The sequence below is a fragment of the Haliotis rubra genome, unplaced genomic scaffold (genome assembly GCF_003918875.1).
Source record: "Haliotis rubra isolate DU_JTF1 unplaced genomic scaffold, ASM391887v1 Scf60, whole genome shotgun sequence".
NCBI classification, from domain to species: Eukaryota; Metazoa; Mollusca; class Gastropoda; order Lepetellida; family Haliotidae; genus Haliotis; species Haliotis rubra.
The window spans coordinates 2,165,079-2,188,199 of record NW_025767302.1 but is presented as its reverse complement, the minus strand read 5'-3'; the positions used below and the strand labels follow the sequence as shown (position 1 = coordinate 2,188,199).

General features: G+C 38.5%; 1 protein-coding gene across 1 annotated transcript in view; it reads left to right on the top strand.

The window, feature by feature from the left end:
- Positions 1-23,121, top strand: part of LOC124255454 (focadhesin-like) — a 531,258-nt gene that overhangs the window by 452,729 nt on the left and 55,408 nt on the right. The window contains exon 6 of the mRNA XM_046689369.1: positions 7,535-7,636. Coding sequence (XP_046545325.1) covers positions 7,535-7,636 — 102 coding nt within the window. The remainder of the gene's footprint in view (positions 1-7,534; positions 7,637-23,121) is intronic.

The window sequence follows — 23,121 nt, the reverse complement described above, 5'->3', positions numbered from 1 at the left end:
TGATATTCTCTTTGTACCAAATCATGGATTCTTTACACAATTGTTTGACATAGACATGTTCCTACATCTGACACATGTGAAGATCCGGGGTAAGAATTTGTCTTCAGCAACTCATGCTTATCGTAAGATGCTAGTAACAGGATCGGGTGTTAAGGCTTGCTGACTTGGTTGACACATGTTATCGGATACCAATTGAGTAGATTGATGCTCATGGTGTTGATCACTGGATTGTCTTGTCCAGACTTGATTGGGCATTGTCTTGTCCTGACCGATGATAAATATAGCGTGAATATTGCTGAGTGCAGCGTTTAATTATAAACAATAAATCAGTGAATAGAATATTCAGTCATGCCGTCCTCAACAGGCCATAATAACAGCTGTACTTTCCACATTTGTCAGCTGTAAACATAGCCTTGCTCCAAGGCTGTACTGAATGCAAAGTCCATGTATGTAAAGTAGTTCTGTCCTTTAAAAAACAAGTGGACAGTACAGAATGCTAGTCAATTATTTATATATTTTAAAAAAAATTCATTTAAACTATTAAATATTACCCTCGAGACTTATGCAAGTCTAATGTAAACATTGCACTACACTTTAGTTGAGGTTAAATACACAGCTTATAATGTCAGTTAATTCATTGTGTAAATTTGTTCTCACATTGAGAATTTTTCATGAGTTTAAAGGACATGAAATGTGTACTTGTAGTCAAACTTTTTCTTGTTTTTTCCAAACTGCTGCAAGAAACAATCTTATAATGATGCAGTTAGCGCCTACTTGGCAACTGCCGGACCTGTAATTATATCCAAAGTAACACCCACCATTTATCATGGGGTGCACTTTACTGTTCTCCACTCATCAGTGTAATTGGTATCTTGAGTTTTGTTTCTGTATCAAGACCGTGTTTGACTGTAATTCATAAGAAGATGAAGGACTGGTGGGATAATTTACTAATTATTCAGAAACAATATGTCACTTTCACCAATGGCGTTAGTTTCAACATCAAGACCTGGACTTGAAATGTTCACAATATATAGTACCCCATGAATATGTATTTCAGTGTAAATAAATGACAGTTTATGATTTAAAATTAGTAATAGCTTTAAGTTTAATACAGCCTTAGGTTCTTGTATTTTTTAATATCAGAATTTTACTAATTTTCTATTTTTGATAAAAATGCTTAAATGTTTTGTACCTACTTTCAATTACATGCTGCAGGAGACATTAACGATTACAACTTAGGTACATATCTGATATATTCCTGCCATAAAATAACAATGGATATTATACTCTTATTTCCTAGATGCATAAACAACATTGAACCATTGCCCCTTTGAAAATATGTTTTTGAATTATCATACCTGGCTATACTATTGAAACTGTGTTAGAAAATCAATATACACAACTTAAGATAGACAAAAATTGTACATACTTGTGTGTTTTCAGTAATATTCATAAAAGTTTCACACACAAAACTGTTTTTGTTTTTTCTGTTAATGAATTTATTTATTTGTCATATCACTGACTAATTTCTAAGTTTTTGATTTGAAATTGAAAAGGTGAGGTGGCGACTTGTCTGAAATCCAGTCTTATAGTTTTTTCTTGTCAAGAATTTATAAAGTTAGAATAAGCTTTGAAGTTGCTGCTTTAGCGTTTCAGGAGACATGTTACCGTTTGATTCATAGCAACACATGTAGACACAATTTGCAGCAAAGGGAACGCAGTGATGAATTGACTTCTCATCTTTTCCTCGGCGGCAGTGATGCCATCATCCATCGTTGCAGATGTAATTGATCTACAGGTTAAAGGTGACCCATCTTCAGTCTGCCCATCCCTGTGTTGTAACAGCATTAATGCCCCCTGCTTCAAATGCAATCGTTATGGTAACACAAGAACCGTTGGCCAACCAAATAGTGTCACATTCATGGCTTAATTGAGATCTTCCACGGATAAGTATCTCGGAAACAGGATCATAATGGCACTGATTAGCATGGGTTCAGTATCAAGGTTATGCAGTGGGCATCAGATGCTTGGTAATATGGACATTAGTTTCAATTCCTGGAGTCTTTGATGTCCTGTCATTTTGGATCTGTTAAAGTATGGATTTTTTTCATGGAATATAAACTCTGTCTCCTGTATTTAACATCAAGAGAATTTCTGATTTAGATTCGAGTATGCGTCTGGCAATTATATTTTATCTCTTCATGATGATCCTATGATTGGCTTTGGTTAGAGCTGTCGTTTGTTGATAAGTTATTTTATTACATGTTGTTTCCTGTCATCAGTGTTCGGTACAAAGAAACTGTCTGATTAGTCTCTATCCAAGAAAATGCATTTTCATGATTATTTTCTTTTGAGGCTGTTTTGATCAATCTTTTTGATATATTTTTAAACAAAAACTTTCACGCTTATTTTTTTGGGCATGCACATAAGTACTAACTATCATGGAAAAACTGCCTGCATTTCCATCCAGACCGTGTTAGATGAAATTACTTCAGTGTATATATTTCAGCTTACCTTTGAGGATCTTGTTGTCCAATCAGTTGTAAGCTTTTCTTGAAGGTCAGACATATTCTTTAGTGAATAATAATCTCCTACCTCATCTCTCAGTCTCTACCATCAGAGAAGCTGGTGCATATTCAGTTGCTGTACACAATGTGTAATCATCCTTTCTTGAAAGCATTTATATTTTTCAAAAATGGTGATTTTTTTGTATTGTTTGATTGTTTAATGCACCCTTCAGCAATATCCCTGCTATATGACACCTGTCTGTAAATAATCAAGATAATCCAGTGATCAGAAGCATGAGCATCCATCAACGCAATTGGGATACGATGACATGTGTCAACTAAGTCAGCGAGCCTGACCACCCAATCCCGTTTTAGTCAGCTCACCCCAGTAGCCTTATACATGTATATTTGTCATTGTTATTAACTCAAGTGACTAAATCCTTGTAACAGTAACAGAGATGCCATGCTATTTTTAGATGTCCACCCCTCCGGGTGTTTCATGTTGTCTCCAAGTGAGCTGCTACTAGATACTGATCTCACAGGTCAGCTACCTCTATTATTGTGAGAGTGAAATGTCTGTAATAAGTGTCTTTACTGTGGTAATCTGCCATTATGTCTGTCTGTCTAAAATCTCAAGTGTTGTCATTATCTGACTGACTAGCTTGTCTGCTATGGTAGACATCTATGTTAAGCCATTCAAAATTAAAGCAGCGACTGGATATCAAGTTTTCACCACAAGGAGCATAACTCATGTTCTTGCTGGGATGGTGACATGATTAAGCCAAAAAAAATTTAGCATGATAATGATGACGACGATGATGATGATGATGATATGCACTTATAATGTGCAGCAATCACAGTCTTTTGTGCTCTGTGCGCTAGCAATTTTCACATTGGAAGGCATCGCTGAAGAGGTGAGTTTGGAGTCTGCTTGTGAATGTTGTCACATTAGGGGCAAGTTTAATGTGGTCTGGAAGTTGATTCCACAGCACATTGGAAAGACCTTTTTCCAAATGTACTCATTCTTACCAATGGAACAGCATGAGAGGCAAGGGTTTAAGGAGAGGGTACAAACTACAGTATTGGAAAGGAAGACCATTTCTAAGATTTGTAAGTAGTGCTTTTCAGTTTATGTATAATATGTGATTCCGACAACTATTTGAGCAATTGGTTTATTCCCTTGAGAAAGAAAAAAGGTACTTCTGGAGAAGAAAATATAATGGGTAAAAAAAATGGTAGAGAGAGGCAGCACAATTTGGTTGTGGGCAGTAGTCATTGAGAGTACATCTCCACCATGACCGAGTGAATGAGTGACCAGATTAGACCAGATAGTTTCAGAGGGAACATTTAAATGTCAAAAGGCATCCTTCCAGCATAGGACTTGGGCCCTCTTCCACAAAGCCATCTTAGCCCTGCAGTGATTGTTACCGTATGTTTAGTGAGTGAGTGAGTTTGGTTTTACGCCACTTTTAGCAATGTTCCAGCAATATCACAGCTTGGGATACCAGAAATGGGCTTCACACATTGTATCTATGTGGGGAATCGAACCCGGATCTTCAGCATGAGCAAACACATTAACCACTAGGCTACCCCACTGCCCTACCCTATGTTTAAGTATGGGAGTTAAGGTCACCTTAGTGCTAAGATTGGTTAGTGGAACAGGGCCTTGATTTGTCCCGGGGCAATCATAGTGATCCTTAAACATGGCCCCCAGTAATCTATACTTGTCCGATCTGGTGGTCAGATTTCGTAGCTTGGTTTATTGACTGTCACATTACCCTCACAGCTTAGGATGTTGTTTATTATATCAACCACATGTTTGTGACAGATACTTTAGATACAGTTTTCATACTGTGTGAATATTGAGGAGTGCAATGTGAGGTATGCATTGACATAATTTCAGCCATGTCCCTAGGTTGTTGAGAAGAATCTGTCATGGCGCTGATCAAGTTTGTATCAGCTTCTTCTACAGAAGTCTGTGTACATCACTATTGTTTGAGTTACAGCTTAATCCACTTCATTTGTTCCTATATACATCACATCTTACTGATATACTTCAACTTATTTCACATTAGTTCCAAATAACTAAATATTCATCTTTGAATGAAAGTATTAAGGACTTTCTTTCACACTAATATGTTAATGCCTTGTTAAAATGTTTGACACTGAGACTTTTATTGTCTTTTGGATCCCAGTCACAGATTATTGATTAATCCACTTTTCAATTTCCTCTGTGTAAAAAAAAGTCCAACTTGTTAAGTTATATAAGTTTCCTGTGATCTGATTCATGCTGTTTGATGGTAAACTCTGAGTGAAAGCATGGTACAGGATTGTCTCTACATGAAAACAGTGTACAAAATGGATGATAGCATTATCCTTTTATACAAATTTTATTAAAGATTTGATGCAAAAAGTTTCTCTTTGTCTAGACTCAACAAGACAGTTATCTACAAGATCCCTTTGAAATTGAAACAAAGTACAATTTAAACTATCCAAGCTTTGATATCCATTCTTTCTAAAATAATAAAAAACCTTATTGATTTATGTATCCAATCAGACAATCAGTGTGGCTTCACAAAATACAAACTTGTCAAAACTAGATCCATCATGATTCAATTGAATTTCTCTTGAACCATTCGGTACAGACCGACTTAACACACATCAACATCAATCTGTGTTAAACACGTCACAGACAATGCAATAAAGCAAAGCTTATATTACTGAACCTCCACACAACCATTTAATTATGCTTCATTGTATGTGATGGGTTGGGAAAATAATAGTTTGATTTGGAAATCTGAAATAACAGACCGTCTTGAATATACCAAGTCTCTTCCAGTGTGAACACGTTGATGAAACCAAAGACGATTGTCTTGGAAGAGGAGGCATAACAATGTAATGTAATTTACAACAGAAAACCATGTCAGTTTGCTCTGTTGTCAAAGTTTCTAGGTTGATGTCGCCCTGGGCGTCAGTCCCATCACATGTGAAGGGTCTATATGATATTGCTGTCTGGAAAAAAACAAGGTATTATAATTCAAAGAAGCTTAGTTTTTTGGTCAACAGTATATACATAATGTGCAAAATGGGTATGAGCTGTCATATAAAACATGATCATGTGAATGACAAATAGGTTTCTTTCTAAGAGTACTAACTTGTTTTGGACTTCAAATGCTACCAGATGTGCTGGTACGACTACGTGGTGTCATAAGGTACTGAAATAGGGCCTGGAAGTGTGCTCTGAATAAATCATGATCACTTTCTTAGAAGATCTAGTTTAATGGTTAATGCTTCATCTTAGGACACAGAGGTGCTCACAGATATATATTCTTTATTTCAAAATAAGAAACATTATGTACTTTGTTCATTTTAAATGTTCTTTCATACTTTGGCATGTCAAAAAAACTGGCAAATTATAGACATAAACCAACTTTTTGAGCATATGAATTGAACATACCAGGGAGAATTAAGTCCCTGAGGTGCCATGTTTTTGTTAAAAATCTACTAAAATAGAGACCATATTATCACAAATTGTCACTTTGTTGACGTACAATATAAATGTACAATGACAATCCGTCTACCTATAAATTTCATCAATTGTTATCTTCTACATCAAACGGAATTATTAAACAATCTTTGTAACTATTTGTGTTTGGGCTTTGAGCTAAGGCAGTGGCTGGTTGATGGATAATATATTTGTATTTCACCATGCCCCTCATGCTATAGTACATGTGTTTATTGTGTACCTATATTATAAGTTGTTCACTGGTCCCTCGGGGCCCATGGGTTGATGTACCCTCGATGTTTGTTTATGTCCCCCCTCGCCCGAATTTTGAATTGTTTGAAGCACGGGTACAAATCTTTTTGTAGCCATCGCTAGAATTTGCTGACAAAAACCAGATTTACAGTTATCTCCCTTCCATCGATTTGCATTCGCAAAACATCGGTAATTTCTGTACATCATTCGTGATTCAATATTATTCGAGATAAAGAATTACTACCACCTAGTACCAAATGAGTTGCCATTGACAGCGGGGTACATTGAAATGTTACTCGCTTGTAAGCAGGGTACATTGAAAATAATAGAAGAGCGCTCAGCCAATCAGAAAGCGACAATTATGTGTGAGGTAAGATAACCATCATTGTAATAATTATTTGCATCTTTGTTTATGGGCCGAAGGCCTTCATACGAAATAAAAGACTTGGCTTGACAACTCAGGGTGGCGTAAAACAACATTCACTCAGTCACTTTTATAATGCTTCTGAACTTGAAATTAATCTTTTGTTAAGGAACATTTGAATAAAGCCTATATTTCAAGGGATATTGTCATTTTATTATTAGTGAGTTGTGTTTAATGTTTATTTGAACAGTGTTTCAGTTGCTTCAAAGTGTGTCAGCTTGATTTGTTTGGAATGCTAAATGTAAAATAGGTCATAGATAGTCCCAGGTAAGGACCATACTCTCCCCTAAATGGGATCTACATCAAAATAGGATTCAAATCCTGGATCAGAAAAATTACATTTGTGACATGTTTTGTTCATAATGATTTATCCTCTGATGACAAGACATTCATGAAGGGGTGGGGTAGAAATATTCACTTACCCCGATGAGTACAGTGCCTTCTGTGATACTGCTGGAATAGAACCTCACTCACTCACTCTAAAGGTTTGGTTGTGTGGTAATCTTGGGTAACTGAGATATCATGACTGAACTGATTGCAGAACTGATTCAGTGTGATTCAGTTTGCAGGTGGATTCAATGTGATTCAGTTTACAGGACAAATTCAATGTGATTCACTTTGCAGGACAAATTCAATGTGATTCAGTTTGCAGGTCAAATTCAATATGATTCACTTTGCAGGACTAATTCAATGTGATTCAGTTTGCAGGTCAAATTCAATGTGATTCAGTTTGCAGGACAAATTCAATGTGATTTACTTTGCAGGACTAATTCAATGTGATTTACTTTGCAGGACTAATTCAATGTGATTCAGTTCATAGGACTAATTCTGTCATTCAATTCGCAGGACTCCTCCCCATCCGTTCATCACTGTACTGACCAACAGACCAGAAAGTTGGCTTCTCCTGCAACAACAGGTGTATGCAATCTGTTGCCATGACAATGAAAGGTATGTCTGTATATTTGGCTCATTTCATTTTTCTTTTTTCATTTTGTATTACCAAACATTGTCTGTTGTCTATGGACAGACAAATTTATATGGGGGTTTGAATTCTGAAAAGCCATAGAACAGTTTGCAAGATCTGTAGTCTCTCCACATCAAGGTAAGACAAGTTCTTCATGATAACTGTTTGTGATACTATTAATCAAATTAAACTAATTATGATATTTGGTCCATCAGCACCACAATTGTGCAGACCTATTGGTCACACAAGAGTGACCTCAGGTCATTTGATAGCAGGGATGAGATTTAGGTTGGGTAGTGAAAAACAACACAGTGAAAGCTGAAGGTTGCCAAAATTTGTCACAGCTATGGGGGGTCATAAAATGACAAAAAATCATAATATAATGTATTTGTAGAGCACTTTATTTCCACCTAAAAGATGTTCAGTTGCACAAAGGACAAAACATTATTACCAATACATTACCTGGTTAATCCAACCTGCCTGTGTGGAACTAGAAGGTTAACAGTCATATGACCATCTTATCCCTCTGGGTACCCATTCACTGCTGGGTGAAAAGAGGCAGTTTTGAACAAAATCACTTGCCTAAGGGGAGCTCTTTGTTTGGGGCAGGACTGAAGTCTTAGAAACTCTCAGGAGTCAAGCTGCCAAACACCAGGGACTCTCTGTGCCCAGTGTTGCTTAACTTCAACTGATATGTGACCTGGGCTCTATGCACAAGACCACACACCACCAAATTAATAGCACCATTCTGTAAACAAATAAATTCTGAACATTATTTGGGAACTGAAGAAATGTTGCATAAAATGGTCATCAGCTAAATATGATGCCATCCCCCCTGCCCTCCACACTTCATGTACACATACATATCCTGTCCTATAATCATAACTTAAATGTATCATTTAGTTCACCCTTCCTATAGCATCTTGCTAACAGGTGTATTTTCGTATTGAATATGTATTTCAAAAACATTATTTTCATTTGCGGTCAGGTACTTTTTGGTATATGATGTATCAATTTGTTATATTTTTGATGGGCCGTTGTGATATTTTTTCTGCAAATCTGCAAGTTTTTCCCCAAATAGTATATGGATTTGAAATTTATACCATTAATCTGTGAAATTACCACCTCAAACAAAATGATTGAATATAGTGGATCTCATAAATCATGGACTATGATTTGGTAATATCTTCAGTGTTCTCCTCAAGAGAATAGTATTACAGAAGAGAAAATTTCCATGAAGAGAAATCTTGTCCCTATTAAACCGTCACATTTTTCTGATGGTCTGGGTCTACCGGCTTGGGATGTTTAATGTTGTGCAAGGTGGTCTAAACTTTTCAATTGGCACCTACTGACATTCTTGAGCAGACAGAAATAATGGCATTTTGGAGGAATCATTCTTGTTTGATCGAGCGATAAGATTGGTGTTATTTTTGTGGAAATGAGTTTGCTACTACTGAGTAATTGTATTTGTATTAAATGAATATTTCTTTAAATAGGTTTCAAATGTTTATGTTCAAACAATACAATCATATAAGTGTTTAGGAGATACTGTTTAGAAATTTGATTGAAAAATAAGTTACAAGGTGTCAAGTTACATTAGCAAATATGTGGCACGTATCTATATCATGTCTGGATGATGATCAAAGTTATGTTGTTCTGGATAGTGCCTTCCCTTAGAATTCAGTTTCCAGAACCGTGCAGATGGGATGGCTATTGAGAGGTTGTATACCTCCCATAAACCACGTCCTGACGTAAAGTGTGTCCTGTCATCTCTCCAGACATGCATTTCAGAAGCATCAGATGAGGATAAAACAAGTGGAGGAGTTTGTCAGTCCTTGATGTGGCTGTTTCTATGTTGATCAGTTACTCAGGAAACGCTGGAGACTGCGTGCATGACCTCAGACCATGCAGACCGCAGGTGTATGGGCATCTCCTTGTTAAGGAGTGAGCGACAGGGTAATATTCAAGGAGATTCATGGCTATATTGCAGCTTTGGATCAGGAAATGAACTATCCCCGACATTGTTCATAATATTGTTGGCGTTAAAACGTGTATGCACCACAGCCCAGGTACTGCAGATAATCTGTGCACTGTGTCTTTGTTCATTGTCCTATCATTCAGGGAAACTCTCTTCATTCCATAATAAGACCCGTGAAGATCCGGGTAGAATAGGTCTTCAGCAACCCATGCTTGCCACAAAAGGCGACTATGCTTGTCGTAAGAGGCGACTAACGGGATCGAGTGGTCAGGCTCGCTGACTTTGTTGACACAATTATTGTCATCGGTTCCCAATTGCGCAGATTGATGCTCATGCTGTTGATCACAGGATTGTCTGGTCCAGACCTGATTATTTACAGAAATATTGCTGAGTGTGGCATAAAACTATACTCACTCACTCACTCACTCATTTCATAATAAGCATTTATATATTTTTAGAGACATTTGGGGTTTTTTGTGTTCCATTTGGACTTTGAATGTATGTGTCTTTGTGTTGAGTTCTAAATGCTGTAATAATGACAGATATTTTGGTGTGAAGATGTTTGCTACTTTGTTGATTGCCAATATAAAAGGTCATTCTTTGAACCAGCTGAATCCAAAAGGGAAATATGTTCAAATTGACCACTGTCAAGTTTAACAAATAATGGGTGTTAGAGTCCCTTCATGTGGATGAGGGGTGGCTCAAAAGTTCCGAGCTAGATGATGATGGACTGCATTGAAGATGTTGGTTGCTATGCAGATTTCAACATATTTCCTCCCTGCCAGGTTAATCCCTCACTGTAAAGTCCTCCACAGTAGAAATAATATATTGTCAGTATTTGTGTTTTGCCTCCCAGGCATGTTTGGAAAGAGGTGAAAATGTGACAGGTAACAAATCAAATTATGAAGGATGTTCTTTGAGTTAAAAACGCAATTATCATCATTTTTTGTTGAAAATATAAACCATTCTGCCCTCATGCTGTTCCCCCCACCTCAGCTTTTACATTTTCAACCAAGACCTCAGAGGCATGTCTTCTAGTCAGAATGATATTTTTTTTCTGTTTGAATGAAGTTACATCTCATTTGGAAAATACAATCCAAAATCTAACGATGTATATTTTCCAGTTTGTTTCTTAAACTAAGTTAGACCATCAGACCATCAACAGTTATCACCATTGGCTATGGTGATGAAGTCTGTTCCCAAATAGTGGTGTTGTCAGCGGGAGTGTCCGATTATGGGATTGGGTTTGCCAGTGATGGCATGGTGGTGCCTACCATTGTCTTGGCAAGTGTTCATGAATGAAGACCAATGGCCTCCTTAGTCATCATTGGTGGCAAGTCTCTGGTGTTTACAAGGTAATGCTTCCAATCCAAAGGGATAAACTTGGGTTGAATTGGCCAATTTAATTTGAAGGGTTTTGCCTCACGCTGACTGTTTTATCTCACCTTCAAGCTGGCTTGAACGTAGTGATTGGTTACAGTTTGAATGCGGTCTATAAATCATTGAGTTTGGACTAAACTATCAAGTGATTAACATCATGAGCATCGATCTAAGTAATTTGGATATGATGACTTGTTTAACCAGCAAGTCAGCAGTACGCGCGCACGCACGCACGCACCCTCACTCACTCACTCACTCACTCACGCACTCACTCACGCGCTCACTCACTCTCACTCACTCACTCACTCACTCACTCACTCTTATGACAACCGAAGTTTAGGATGATCAATATTGCTTATTCATGAATATTAGTAAGTTTATCAGATATATACAGAAGATACCTGGTTGACAGGTGTGTGTCCCTTCTCTACTGGGTGTTTTCATGAAACCTTCCCTATGTAATAGGCACACTGTACAACAGTCATTGAGATAATGCTGGAGGATTGACCAGACAGTTTAATGTCCTTAGTTTCTGGATGGACTTTGGGCTGCTGCACTTCAAGGGAAATGTTTCAGGGCTCCACAACTACATGTCATTACTGACATCCAGGATGTTCATTACAACACAGACATTTTAAACAACAGACCTAATTACTGACAGGATTTGATGATGACTCTGCACGATAGGCACCTCTGAAAGAGGTAGATAATGTGGAGACCAGATGGTAAATATGGCTGCATGGAATGGACAGTGAATTACCAGCCATGAAGACAAACTCTCTGCACCAATCGCTGCAGGGATCTAAAATGTTGTAGCTATTCTGTTTTGCTCATTGTTTTTCATCACCATTCATCCTTGTTCATCCTAGACTTAGAACTGGGGGCAGTGGGGTAGCCTAGTGGTTAAAGCATTCGCTCGTCATGCTGAAGATCCGGGTTTGTTTCCCCACATGGGTACAATGTGTAAAGCCCATTTCTGGTGTCCCCCACCATGATATTGCTGGAATATTGCTGAAAGTGGCATAAAACCAGACTCACTCACTCACTCACTCATTCACTTCGATCTGGTTTTGTATGTTGACTGAGGTAATCAATGTTTGTGAAAAGCCATGACTCATATGACACTTGTGGTAAAGGGTTTGTTTTGAAAAAAAATAGTTCAAATTTGATCCACAAAATACTTGGAAAACAAGTTATAGGTTACAATCCCCACCCCTATCCCCCAAGAAAGGAAAGAAATTTTGTAAAAATCAAGCAAACAAAATATCCAAACATTTCAAGCAAATACCGTTTACCTTGAGAACAAAAGTACTCAATATCTAAAATGATTACTGGCTGTTTCTCTACCTATTTTGTACATGGCACACTCATGGATATTTCGAACAAAGTCTTTCCCATTCCAAGTTCAGAACAAAATGGTCCTGACGCACCCATTTGTATACATTATGTCAGCAATGAACATGAACAGTACAGCCTAATGCATTTCCGGGTTACAGTTCCATTTCGGTTTTGCAGTACAAGGAAACACAATTATGGATTCTTCTTTCATGAAATCGAAATAGTCATGAAAAGTCCTGACAGTTTCTCTTCCCACACATTGTCTTTGAAAAGAAACTTTAGAGTTGAATGATTCAATCAAATGTTTACCCATTTCAGCACCATGTCATCAGGAATTTCAAGTTCTCCTGCACTAAAGGCTCCTAAAAAATTGTAATTGTGCATCAATTCTCATTTGAGGACCCTTCCTCTCTTGAATTACTGGGGGAAGATTTTGAAGCAAAATAGGTATCCCTTGTGTGCTTGGGATCCTTTGGGAATTCCATCACAGAATAGGTATCTAATGCATGTTTGTGCCCCATTCAGAATTCCATGAAAGAATAGGGAATATTAAAATGGTTTTAATGGAAGATAACAATTATAGATGAACAACTTTATTACAGTGGGAGCGACGTTTCGGTGTAGGTTCCTCACTTGCTTGATAACAGTGTTAGAACCTACAGCAAAACATCGTTCACACGGTAATAAAGAAGTTGTTCATCCATATATTGTTATCCTTCCTTACTGGTCGAACTTCTAAATGCCTCTCAAAGAAGTTTTCAAAAGGGTTTTGAATGCTTTCATTGTATAAGTTCTACCCTTGCCTCACAACATGAAAACAAATGTATAGCATATTACATTAATAAATGGCCAGGAAGCAGTATTTTTTTGTCCCAGAGAAATTTGTGTCTATTAGATTGTTCATGGAGGTATGTAGGAGTGGGGGGTAGCCTAGGAGTTAAAGCGTTCGCTCATCATTGCTAAGACCCAGTTTCGATTCCCCACATGGGCACAATATGTGAAGCCCATTTCTGGTGTCCCCCGCCGTGATATTGCTGGAATATTGCTAAAAGCGGCGTAAAACTAAACTCAGTCAGTCAGTCTGGTGTCCCCTGCTATGATATTGCTGGAATATTGCTAAAAGCAGCATAAAACAAAACTTACTCATGGAGGTGAGAAGGCCATATTAATGATGGCTGATAAATAATAGTATGATAAATTGCCACCAAGAAAAGTAAACATAAAAATTTCAGTGTGTCTTCTTATGACTTGTTTGGGACAGACCACTGTACATAAAATTTTCAAAAAGTTTTATGATATAGATAAATATATCTGAACCACTGCTTATCTCGCAACATTCTCACCATCAGTTACTGTGCAGTTGCTGATGAACATATACATGCCAATATATGTCAGGTCTCCTTTTGCCGATTGTACACAGTAAACAGAAACACGATATCAGACAGACACTGTTATCCCAACAACTATTGACATGTTAAATTGGCCAGCACCATTTGGCATTGATTTCGTCTGAATTTCCCGCCTGTGTTTATCCAAGGGGTATTTAAAGTTTGATTTCCACTGAATCTGATATAATCAATCACTATGAACTGCTGCCAGCATCAGAATTAGTTCTTATGAATAAAACTGTATTTACAATTCTACGGAGGAAATCCCTTTTCAAAGTGAAGAAAGCGAATCTTTGATAAGACGGAAACAACTCTTCTGTCTGTGTTTGGAGTTGTGTTCAAGTGTGTCTGAAACGGATATGAGCAGGGACGGACATAATGGACCCTAACAAGGTCATAAGAGAAAGCATGTCAGCAACGGAGCACAGATTGTGAAACCTATCTATGTAAATTATCAGACAAAATAAATGACTTGGCATAAAAGAGAACAGAGAGTGCAGCAGTGAGGCCATTTCCTGCTGTTTGTCATGGTAATGATACCCAATTTAGCCAGGCTGTTACACTGAAACCGATGTTAATCACGACTTTATGGGGAAAGTAGGTGTAAATATATATTACTTTTCCCAAGGAAGACTTTCACGTTTCCTATGTGTGTGTTTTCAGGGCAGTAGGTCTCCAGAATCATACAGGAGTCATAATTGATGATTGATGCAGATTGGTATATGCTGCTCAAATGAAGTTAGGGAATATCTGATTCTGACATATCACTGTAGTCAATGTGTCAAGCCATGATAGATTTACTACAGTAATATGAAAGAATCAGGTTTTCTGGAATGAACTTGGTCAGTGTTGAACTTATTTCATGCCTTTCCCTTATAAGGGAGAGCGTGGAAGGTCACGGGTTCGATCCCCTACCGCGTCACACAAAAAGACGTTAAAATATGGTACTTGTTGGTCCCTGCCTAGTGCTCGGCTTTAATGGGTACAAGGACTGGTCGGCTCGGAGTCAGTATAATGTGTCTGAGTGGGGTATTCATGCTTCACTGCGGCATGGTATCTCAGTGGGCTAGCACTATAAAACCAGCTTAAGTCTGGGCTAGTACAAACAGCCACACATACACATACACACACATGCATGTCGTCATATGAGCGAAATATTCTCAAGCACAATGTTAAGCCTAATTTCACCTCACCTCACCTCCCATATAAGACCCCTCCAGTGACTAGACATACTTTGATGATAAGTATTTGTGTTGCAGTCCCCTGATTGTAAATCCCCCGTGATTAGAAAAACTAAATAGTTGACGGATGAGAACCCGGTTTGTGTATCATGGAATATTTAAAATGTAATTTCAAAATGGAGTTTATATTGTTGAAAGAACACCAGAGCATCTCTAAATCTCTTTTCTAAAACTAAAGAAAACTAGACTTTTGAAAGCATTGTAGATTCAGCATCAAATATTTTGGTTTCTGAGTCAGCATGAGAAACTGCCTGATTGAAACTAGACAATTGTAGACATGTTTCTTCATATGGTTAATATTTCAGTGTTAATGTCCCTCATATGTCGATGTCCTCAAGTAGTTGTGACTCTGTTGAAGATTGTTGTGCAAAAAGGATCTCCAGTAACGCTTGCCATCAGAACCCAGTGCATCATTGAGTTTAGTTAGACTACATTTGTAACACTGTATATCAGTGTATCACAATACCAGCCTATCTTTAGATTGAGACTAAAATAACTCCAGTAAGTAATGCATACTATTTTGATGAAAGCCACAAGCCAGACAATGGGATGATAGGTTGATGGATGGATTCAAACCCTTGAGCAGCTGATCCTTCCACTGAGCAAAGGGAAGCAACTTGATGGTATAATGCCTTCAAAGTGTCGCAAGCCATGGCCTGAGATTATCCACACTGTTATGGCCTGTCATTCTCTGATGCACTTTTGTATCATGAGTTGCTCTGGTCCATGGTTATATATTTACGACAATAAAATACCTTAAGTCTGGCTGTCAATGGCATAAAACATTCATTTACTTTCTCTCCATTTTTCTGATCATTTGGCAGTGATATACCTTAAATCACTATGGTACTGACATTTATGTTTTCCATTAATCCGTTACTGCCTTAGATCATGAAGACATGTGTCCTTTTTGGCCTTAATTGATCCATGTGTGAAAATTTGTCTGGCAGGATCCTATTTTTTTTCTGTTGAGTGGCAACTAAATTTCATTGCGGATGATGCTCATGTCAGATGGCTTGCAAGCCTCAACACTTCAGAGCAACCTTGTGGCCATTATGAAACGGAACTGATGTCAAGGGACCGTCAAAAAATACATCTCAGTTAATAATGATATTGTCTTTATGTCGGAAATTGTTTTAACATATTTATTTGACAAATTGATATCCCAGAGCTCCAAATAATTCTTTTAACCATTTAATCTTTACTGGATATGTTAGCATCCATTGGGTGTTCATAGTTTTCTTTGAATATTCAAAACTGCTATATCTAACAATTGGTACAATTTATTGGTTATTTCTAACAAATGAGTAAATCTTTTACACATATTCTTTTCATATATTATGATGATTTCTAATCTGCATCTGACGCATATCCTTAACCTCATCTCAGCCAAGTAGGTTTCGTATTGACAAGTGAGTGAACTTAGGTGTATAATTCATTACAGTAGAATCCATGTTTAAGTGATGTTCAATCATAAATTGAGTGAGTTCAGTTTTATACCACACTTTGCAATATTCCAGCTACATGGCTGCAGTCTGTAAATAATTAAGTCTGGGCCAGACAATCCAGTGATCAACAGCATGAGCGTCGATGTTGGCAATTGGGATACGATGACATGTCAACCAAGTCAGCAAGCCTGACCACCCGATCCCTTTAGTCCCTTCTTACGACAAGCATGGGTTGCTGAAGACAAATACTAACCTGGATCTACATGTGTTTTTACATCTGCAAAGGCTACTCTGGGTAACAACATTTTATATATAGTGTTGCTACAATAGTGCACTTTTATAGATGCATATTTGTAAGCATGGACCAATGAAGGTCTGGGTTAGAATATTGATCTTCAATAACCCATGCTTGTCGTAGGAGGCGACTAACGGGATCGGGTGGTCAGGCTCGCTGGCTTGGTTGACATATATCATCGGTTCCCATTTGCGCAGATCAATGCTCATGCTGTTGATCACTGGATTGTCTGGCCCAGACTTATTTACAGACTGCCACCATATAGCTGGAATATTGCTGAGTGCAGCCTAAAACTAAACTCACTCACTCACTTGTAAGCAACTCAAAAGTGTTTGGATTATGGTGAATGCTGATGTTCACCTTATCTGGAGCTTTGATATCATAAACTTATCTTTACCATGACAAAGGAGTATAAGGTGCAGGATACATGAAACTTTATAAAGCATGCAATTCAATTAACAACTTCAGCCCTTCAGAAATACTTTTCCAAAATACAGATTTTCAGATTGAGTGAGTAAATGAGTGAGTATAGTCTTACACCACTTTTAGCAATATTCTAGCAATATCATGGCGGGGGGCACCAGAAATGGGCTTCACACTTTCAGTGAGATGAAAACAAGCTCATAATAACATTTAACTTAAGAAGAATACGTTAAATTTTCTGCCATAAACTGCTTAAGACAGGGACAGTCACAAGAGAGATTGAATATTTAATTTATATACAGAACATTGACATATGGAGACTGACTAGATCCAAGAAGTCAACAGATATCACAACATGATTAAACTTTTTAAGGATCATTCACCAGACAAATACAGACTCATGAAGCCTTGTAAACAAATGTGTTCCTCCAGAATTTGGAAAAGATTTTCCACTTGGGATTTCTGTTGTATGGTCCTGCCTGAGGGAGTAGGTTGATTGAGTTTAATTTCTCAAATTTTGAATATACCTGGGTAAAACTTTGTTGACAGTTTTGAAGACTTCTCATGACATGACATTCACGTGATTTACATGGAGATAGTGTTCTTGAATTTTTTAATTTTTGTTCTGAGCTGGTGTTGGTACATTTGTCCCCAGTGAACTGAAGGGAGAGCTGTTTGAGCTGATGGAAGAGTTGTAGATGATTTTACTGTGTCTAGCAGGAAGTGCCCGCCCCGCATTTTTCAGTACATCTTGTTGTTCACAGACTTCTCTTACATGTTGGTCTATCTTAGGCAAGTAAGGATACCTTGTCATCACAATCTGTCATGTTGTCTCTGGAAATAAAATTGATGTCAGCAGATTCTTTTTTCCAGGCTAAGCCTATATTTCCTCAGTGTCGTCAAACATCCTATCTATCCAGCATCTGTTGGGATATACCATGTATGATGGGGATGCTAATATTAACGAAACCTATTTGTTTTGTGGGTTTAGCCAACCACAGCCATTAATATTGACAAGAGGAAATATATTGATAATAGTTTTGTTGATTTGCATAACCTTTTGACAGTTTGGACAAATATGTTTAACTTTGTAACCTATGGAAAAATAAATGTTAGGTTTCTCAATAATAATTTTTCAATTATATTGTATGTGTTGCAATGGTTACTTCTAAGCCCCGTGGTGGCAGTAGGGTAGCCTAGTGGTTACAGCATTTGCTCCCCAAATGAGTACAATGTGTGTAGCCCATGTTTGGTGTCCCCCGCCATGATATTGCTGGAATAGTGCTAAAAGCAGCCTAAAACCACACTCACTCACTCACTCACTCACTCACTCACTCACTCACTCACTCACTCACTCACTCACTCACTCACTCACTCACTCACTCACTCACTCACTCACTCACTCACTCACTCACTCACTCACTCACTCACTCACTCACTCACTCACTCACTCACTCACTCACTCACTCACTCACTCACTCACTCACTCACTCACTCACTCAAAGCCCCATAGAGAAAACAAATCCTGTACATTTTATACTGACAATATACATCATGTCCGGCAGAACCAGCATGTAATGTTCATTAAACCATATACAGCTGTATGGCCATAAACAGCAAATTACCACAGCTAATTGGTCAGCAAAATGTCTCTAAGCCTCAAATTAAGAAAAATATGGTTACCTTTTGTTTATTTGTTTGTACGTATAACTGTAAGACAACATCTGTAAATTATCAAATGTTGAACTGACTGTCCAGTGATTGACATCATGAGCATTCATCAACAAAGTCAGCAAGCAAGCTACCCACTCCATTTCATTAGTGGTCTTCTACGATAAGCATGGTTGGCTTCTATTCTAATGTAATACTCTATTACTATTTGAAATCATCATCTAACAATATTCATTCCTGCACAGCAGGTATAATTTTGAGGAGTTACATCCTAAATAGAATTTATCACCCATGTTTAAGTGAGTAATTAATGAATCTGGGATCTGAACCCAGGATCAGTTACTGCAGCTCCCACTGGGCCACTGTTCCCCACAGACTGACAGTACCAGTCTGAGTGATACCACTGCATGTGGATCTGAACCCAGGATCAGTTACTGCAGCTCCCACTGGGCCACCTGTTCCCCACAGACTGACAGTACCAGTCTGAGTGATACCACTGCATGTGGATCTGAACCCAGGATCAGTTACTGCAGCTCCCACTGGGCCACCTGTTCCCCACAGACTGACAGTACCAGTCTGAGTGATACCACTGCATGTGGATCTGAACCCAGGATCAGTTACTGCAGCTCCCACTGGGCCACCTGTTCCCCACAGACTGACAGTACCAGTCTGAGTGATACCACTGCATGTGGATCTGAACCCAGGATCAGTTACTGCAGCTCCCACTGGGCCACCTGTTCCCCACAGACTGACAGTACCAGTCTGAGTGATACCACTCTGTGGATCAGGAACCAGTGGAGCGAATATATTCCAGGATCCATTTCATTCTTTTTATGACTGATGTTTGTAGCAATTACCATAACTCCAAGGTTTCTTCTCCTGCAAACAGTCAAAACCTTCTCTCGTATGCTGTGTATACAAAAAAATCCATTTATCTTTATCCGTCTTTTTTACACTGATCTATTGACAGTTTTTATTGAACAATCAAAATGTTTGCAGCATCCGTGTTAGTTTATGGCGTCACTCCAGACAAATCTCAAAATGATTGGCACAGTAACAAATGTAGACGCTGAGGCCATGAATGACTTCCTGTTGATGGTGTTTACCCACTGATGAGCATCATCTTGCTGCCTAGACACTTTTAGTGTCTCAGTCCTATCCCGTAAGCCAATCTGTGCTGGCTTGCTTTACAGCTAACAGAGAATGTGTGTCAGTTAACAATGAACCAGGTGAATGCATGTGCAAGTCGCGTTTAAGGCAAGCGGATGTCTTGAACATTAAGCATACTCAAACTGGTGAAGATACATTCTGAACCAGCTGAGCTAAATAAGGCCAATGTCATGAAAGTTTTTCTTGTTGAAAAAAGAAGTTCATTCACGGTGTGAAAATGTTAAGTTTTCAAAGAAAAGGGCAAGGTGTTTGGAGAAGTTGTATTATGTTGGATTGGGATAAAGTCAAGAGTGTTTGATTAGTTGGGAAAGAGTTTGACAAGTGTTTGAAGGGTTGTATCTGCTCCGCTCCCTTGGTACTTCAACACACAAGATGAAGGGTAGACTGACAGGACCCCCCACTCCATCACACCAACCAGACGTACATGACAGGACATGGGTCCAGCTAACAGGTCAAGAGTGACTGGACACACGTGCCACCATCTTTCATAATGAAGTAATAACTGTAGCTGATACGCAAGTGGTTAAAGCATTGTTACTTGGTCAACAGATAAAGTTATGAAATAAATAAAATATGAAACAAGCAAGTGTTATAACCTAGACTATAGACTTACAAGCGTTACACCCCTTTGTCTGAGATATTGCTGTGTCTTATTTCGGAACATAACAGCTGTCGATAAACATCAGAGCTCCGAGGTTCCAGGACACGACAAGATGCACACAGGTTTTGTTTGTTATCTAACACTGTCCTCGGCCATGTGCCATATATCATGATGATCAGTATTGGACAAGACAATCTAGTGATTGGAATTATTGCACCAATCTATGCAACTGGGTGACCGGACAAAATCCACCCGGACAAATTCCACCCCAAAATTGCCACCCCGGACAAAATCCACCTCTTCTTAACAAAAAAATAGACAAAATCAACCCTTCTCAAATTGCTATTGTTAAAAGTTTTAGTGTGTCCTGATCTTTGATCAAGTTGTTTTTCACAAGCATTGCAAGCATTTACGTTTTGCTAATTGGCTGTTGTTCCTAGATGTTGTTTCAAACATGAAAGGTTTCTCCATTTGTCACATTTGTGATACGGAACAACCAGGGTGGTTCGAAGTTGTTATATCAGGGTTATTCGTACATAAAGAAGAAAGAGAGCAAGTCAACAAATGGAAGTGAAGAATATATGCTGTTGTCATATTTATATATGTATTGATGCATGAATGATTCATAAATGTGAAATGTGAAAATGTGCAATTGTCATATTTATATATGCAAAAATGTGCTTACATATGTATTTTGGTTGTTTTTGTTATCGATTATGAATGACTGATATGAATAAAATTCATTTCTGTGTCTGAACATGTCATTAGTTTTTTTTTCTTAGGGTGGAATTTATTAGGGGTGGAATATTGTCCGGGTGGATTTTGTCCTAGGTTGCAATTTTGGGGTGGATTTTGTCCTGGATTCATGCAACTGAGATACAATTGATGATCAAGCAAGTTCATTCTGTTGGTCAGCTTAGTTACCACAAGCACTGATTGATAAAGGACAATTCTTGCCAAGATCTTTGCAGATCAAGGACACTGGTTGTCAGTAAGAGTCTTTTATAAGAAATATCACAATCCATCAGAGAAATTAGAAATTTGAATCATAAGTACCATCAAATCATTCACCTCTACAGTTTTACTTTGTAAGTGTATTCTGAAGATCCAAAGTAGAGTCTTCAGCATACCATGCTTTTCATACTGGGTCATATGCTAGATCTGTTGGTCTGGCTTGCAGATTAGGTTGATGTCATTTATCCTGTTTGTGTAGATTAACATTTGTGATGGCCCTCACTGGATCATCTGCTTCAATCTTGAATACTTGCAGACTTATGAACTTGCTTCCAAACCGATTCACTTTCTCTGATTTATTTCCCCCATTTGCCCTTTTCTCTGATGTAATGCCGTATACTTGATCGTCTATGAGATGCATTGTCCTTCTCTCTGATATATTGCCATTCCCTGGCCCCTCTCTCTAATGTCTTGCCCTTCATTTGCCCCTTTGTTTATGCAGTCAGTTGCTCATTATTCACGAACTTGCCCTTAAACTGACTTACTTGCCTTTCTCTCTCTAATGTTTTGCCCCATACTTGCCACTTTCTAGTGGATTTCCCCTGAATTGCCCCAACATCACTCACTTGTATTGCCCCTCACTTGCTGCTCCTTTTCTGAAGTATTGCCCCTCACTTGCCCCTTGTTATGTGATGTGTTGCCCCACATTTGCCTCTTCCTCTTATGCATTGACCCTCATTTGCCCATCTTTTTCTTATGTATTGTCCTTCAATGTATTGCCATTCAATTACCCCTCTTTCTGTGATGTATTGCCCCTCTTTTGCCCCTACATCACTCATTTCCCCCTCACGTGCCTGCCATCCTCTGATGTATTGCCCCTCTTTCTCTTATGTATTGCCCCTCTTTTGCCCCTACATCATTCACTGGTCCCTTACTTGCTCCTGTCTCTGTTCTATAGCACTTCACTTGTCCTCTCTATGTGATTGCCTGCTGGACCCTAAATGCATCACTTGCCTTCTCACTCACACTTTCCTTGGGAAGTGGGGTAGCCGAAGACCTGGGTTCAATTCCTCACATAGGTACAATGTTTGATGCCCATTTCTAATGTCACCTGCCTTGATACTGCTGGAATATTGCTAAAAGCAGCATAAAACCATACTCACTCACTCACTCACTCACTCACTCACTCTTTCCTCCGTCATCGCTCACTTGCCCCCAAGCTCATCACCAACACCACTCACTTGCCCCTCACTGACACCCTTGCACTGATCAGCATGCTTCTTTGCTCATTCATCCTAAAATCATACATTTACACGCCGCCAGTACCCCAGTCACTACCTCTATCCAGGCGCAACCACTGTCTAGACAGACTATCACGGTCCTGTGTGAAATCTGGCAGCTGCCATTCACCCAGACACTGTATCCAGTTCTGCCAGATTGACTGGATTATTGGTGACAAGCTTGACCTATAGTTGAGAAAAATGATTCTCTGATAAAAGGCAGTCATAGCCAATATAATTTCCAAAGAAAGACCCACTTGACATGAAATAAAAGGTTCCAGTAGATTCAAAAAGATCACATG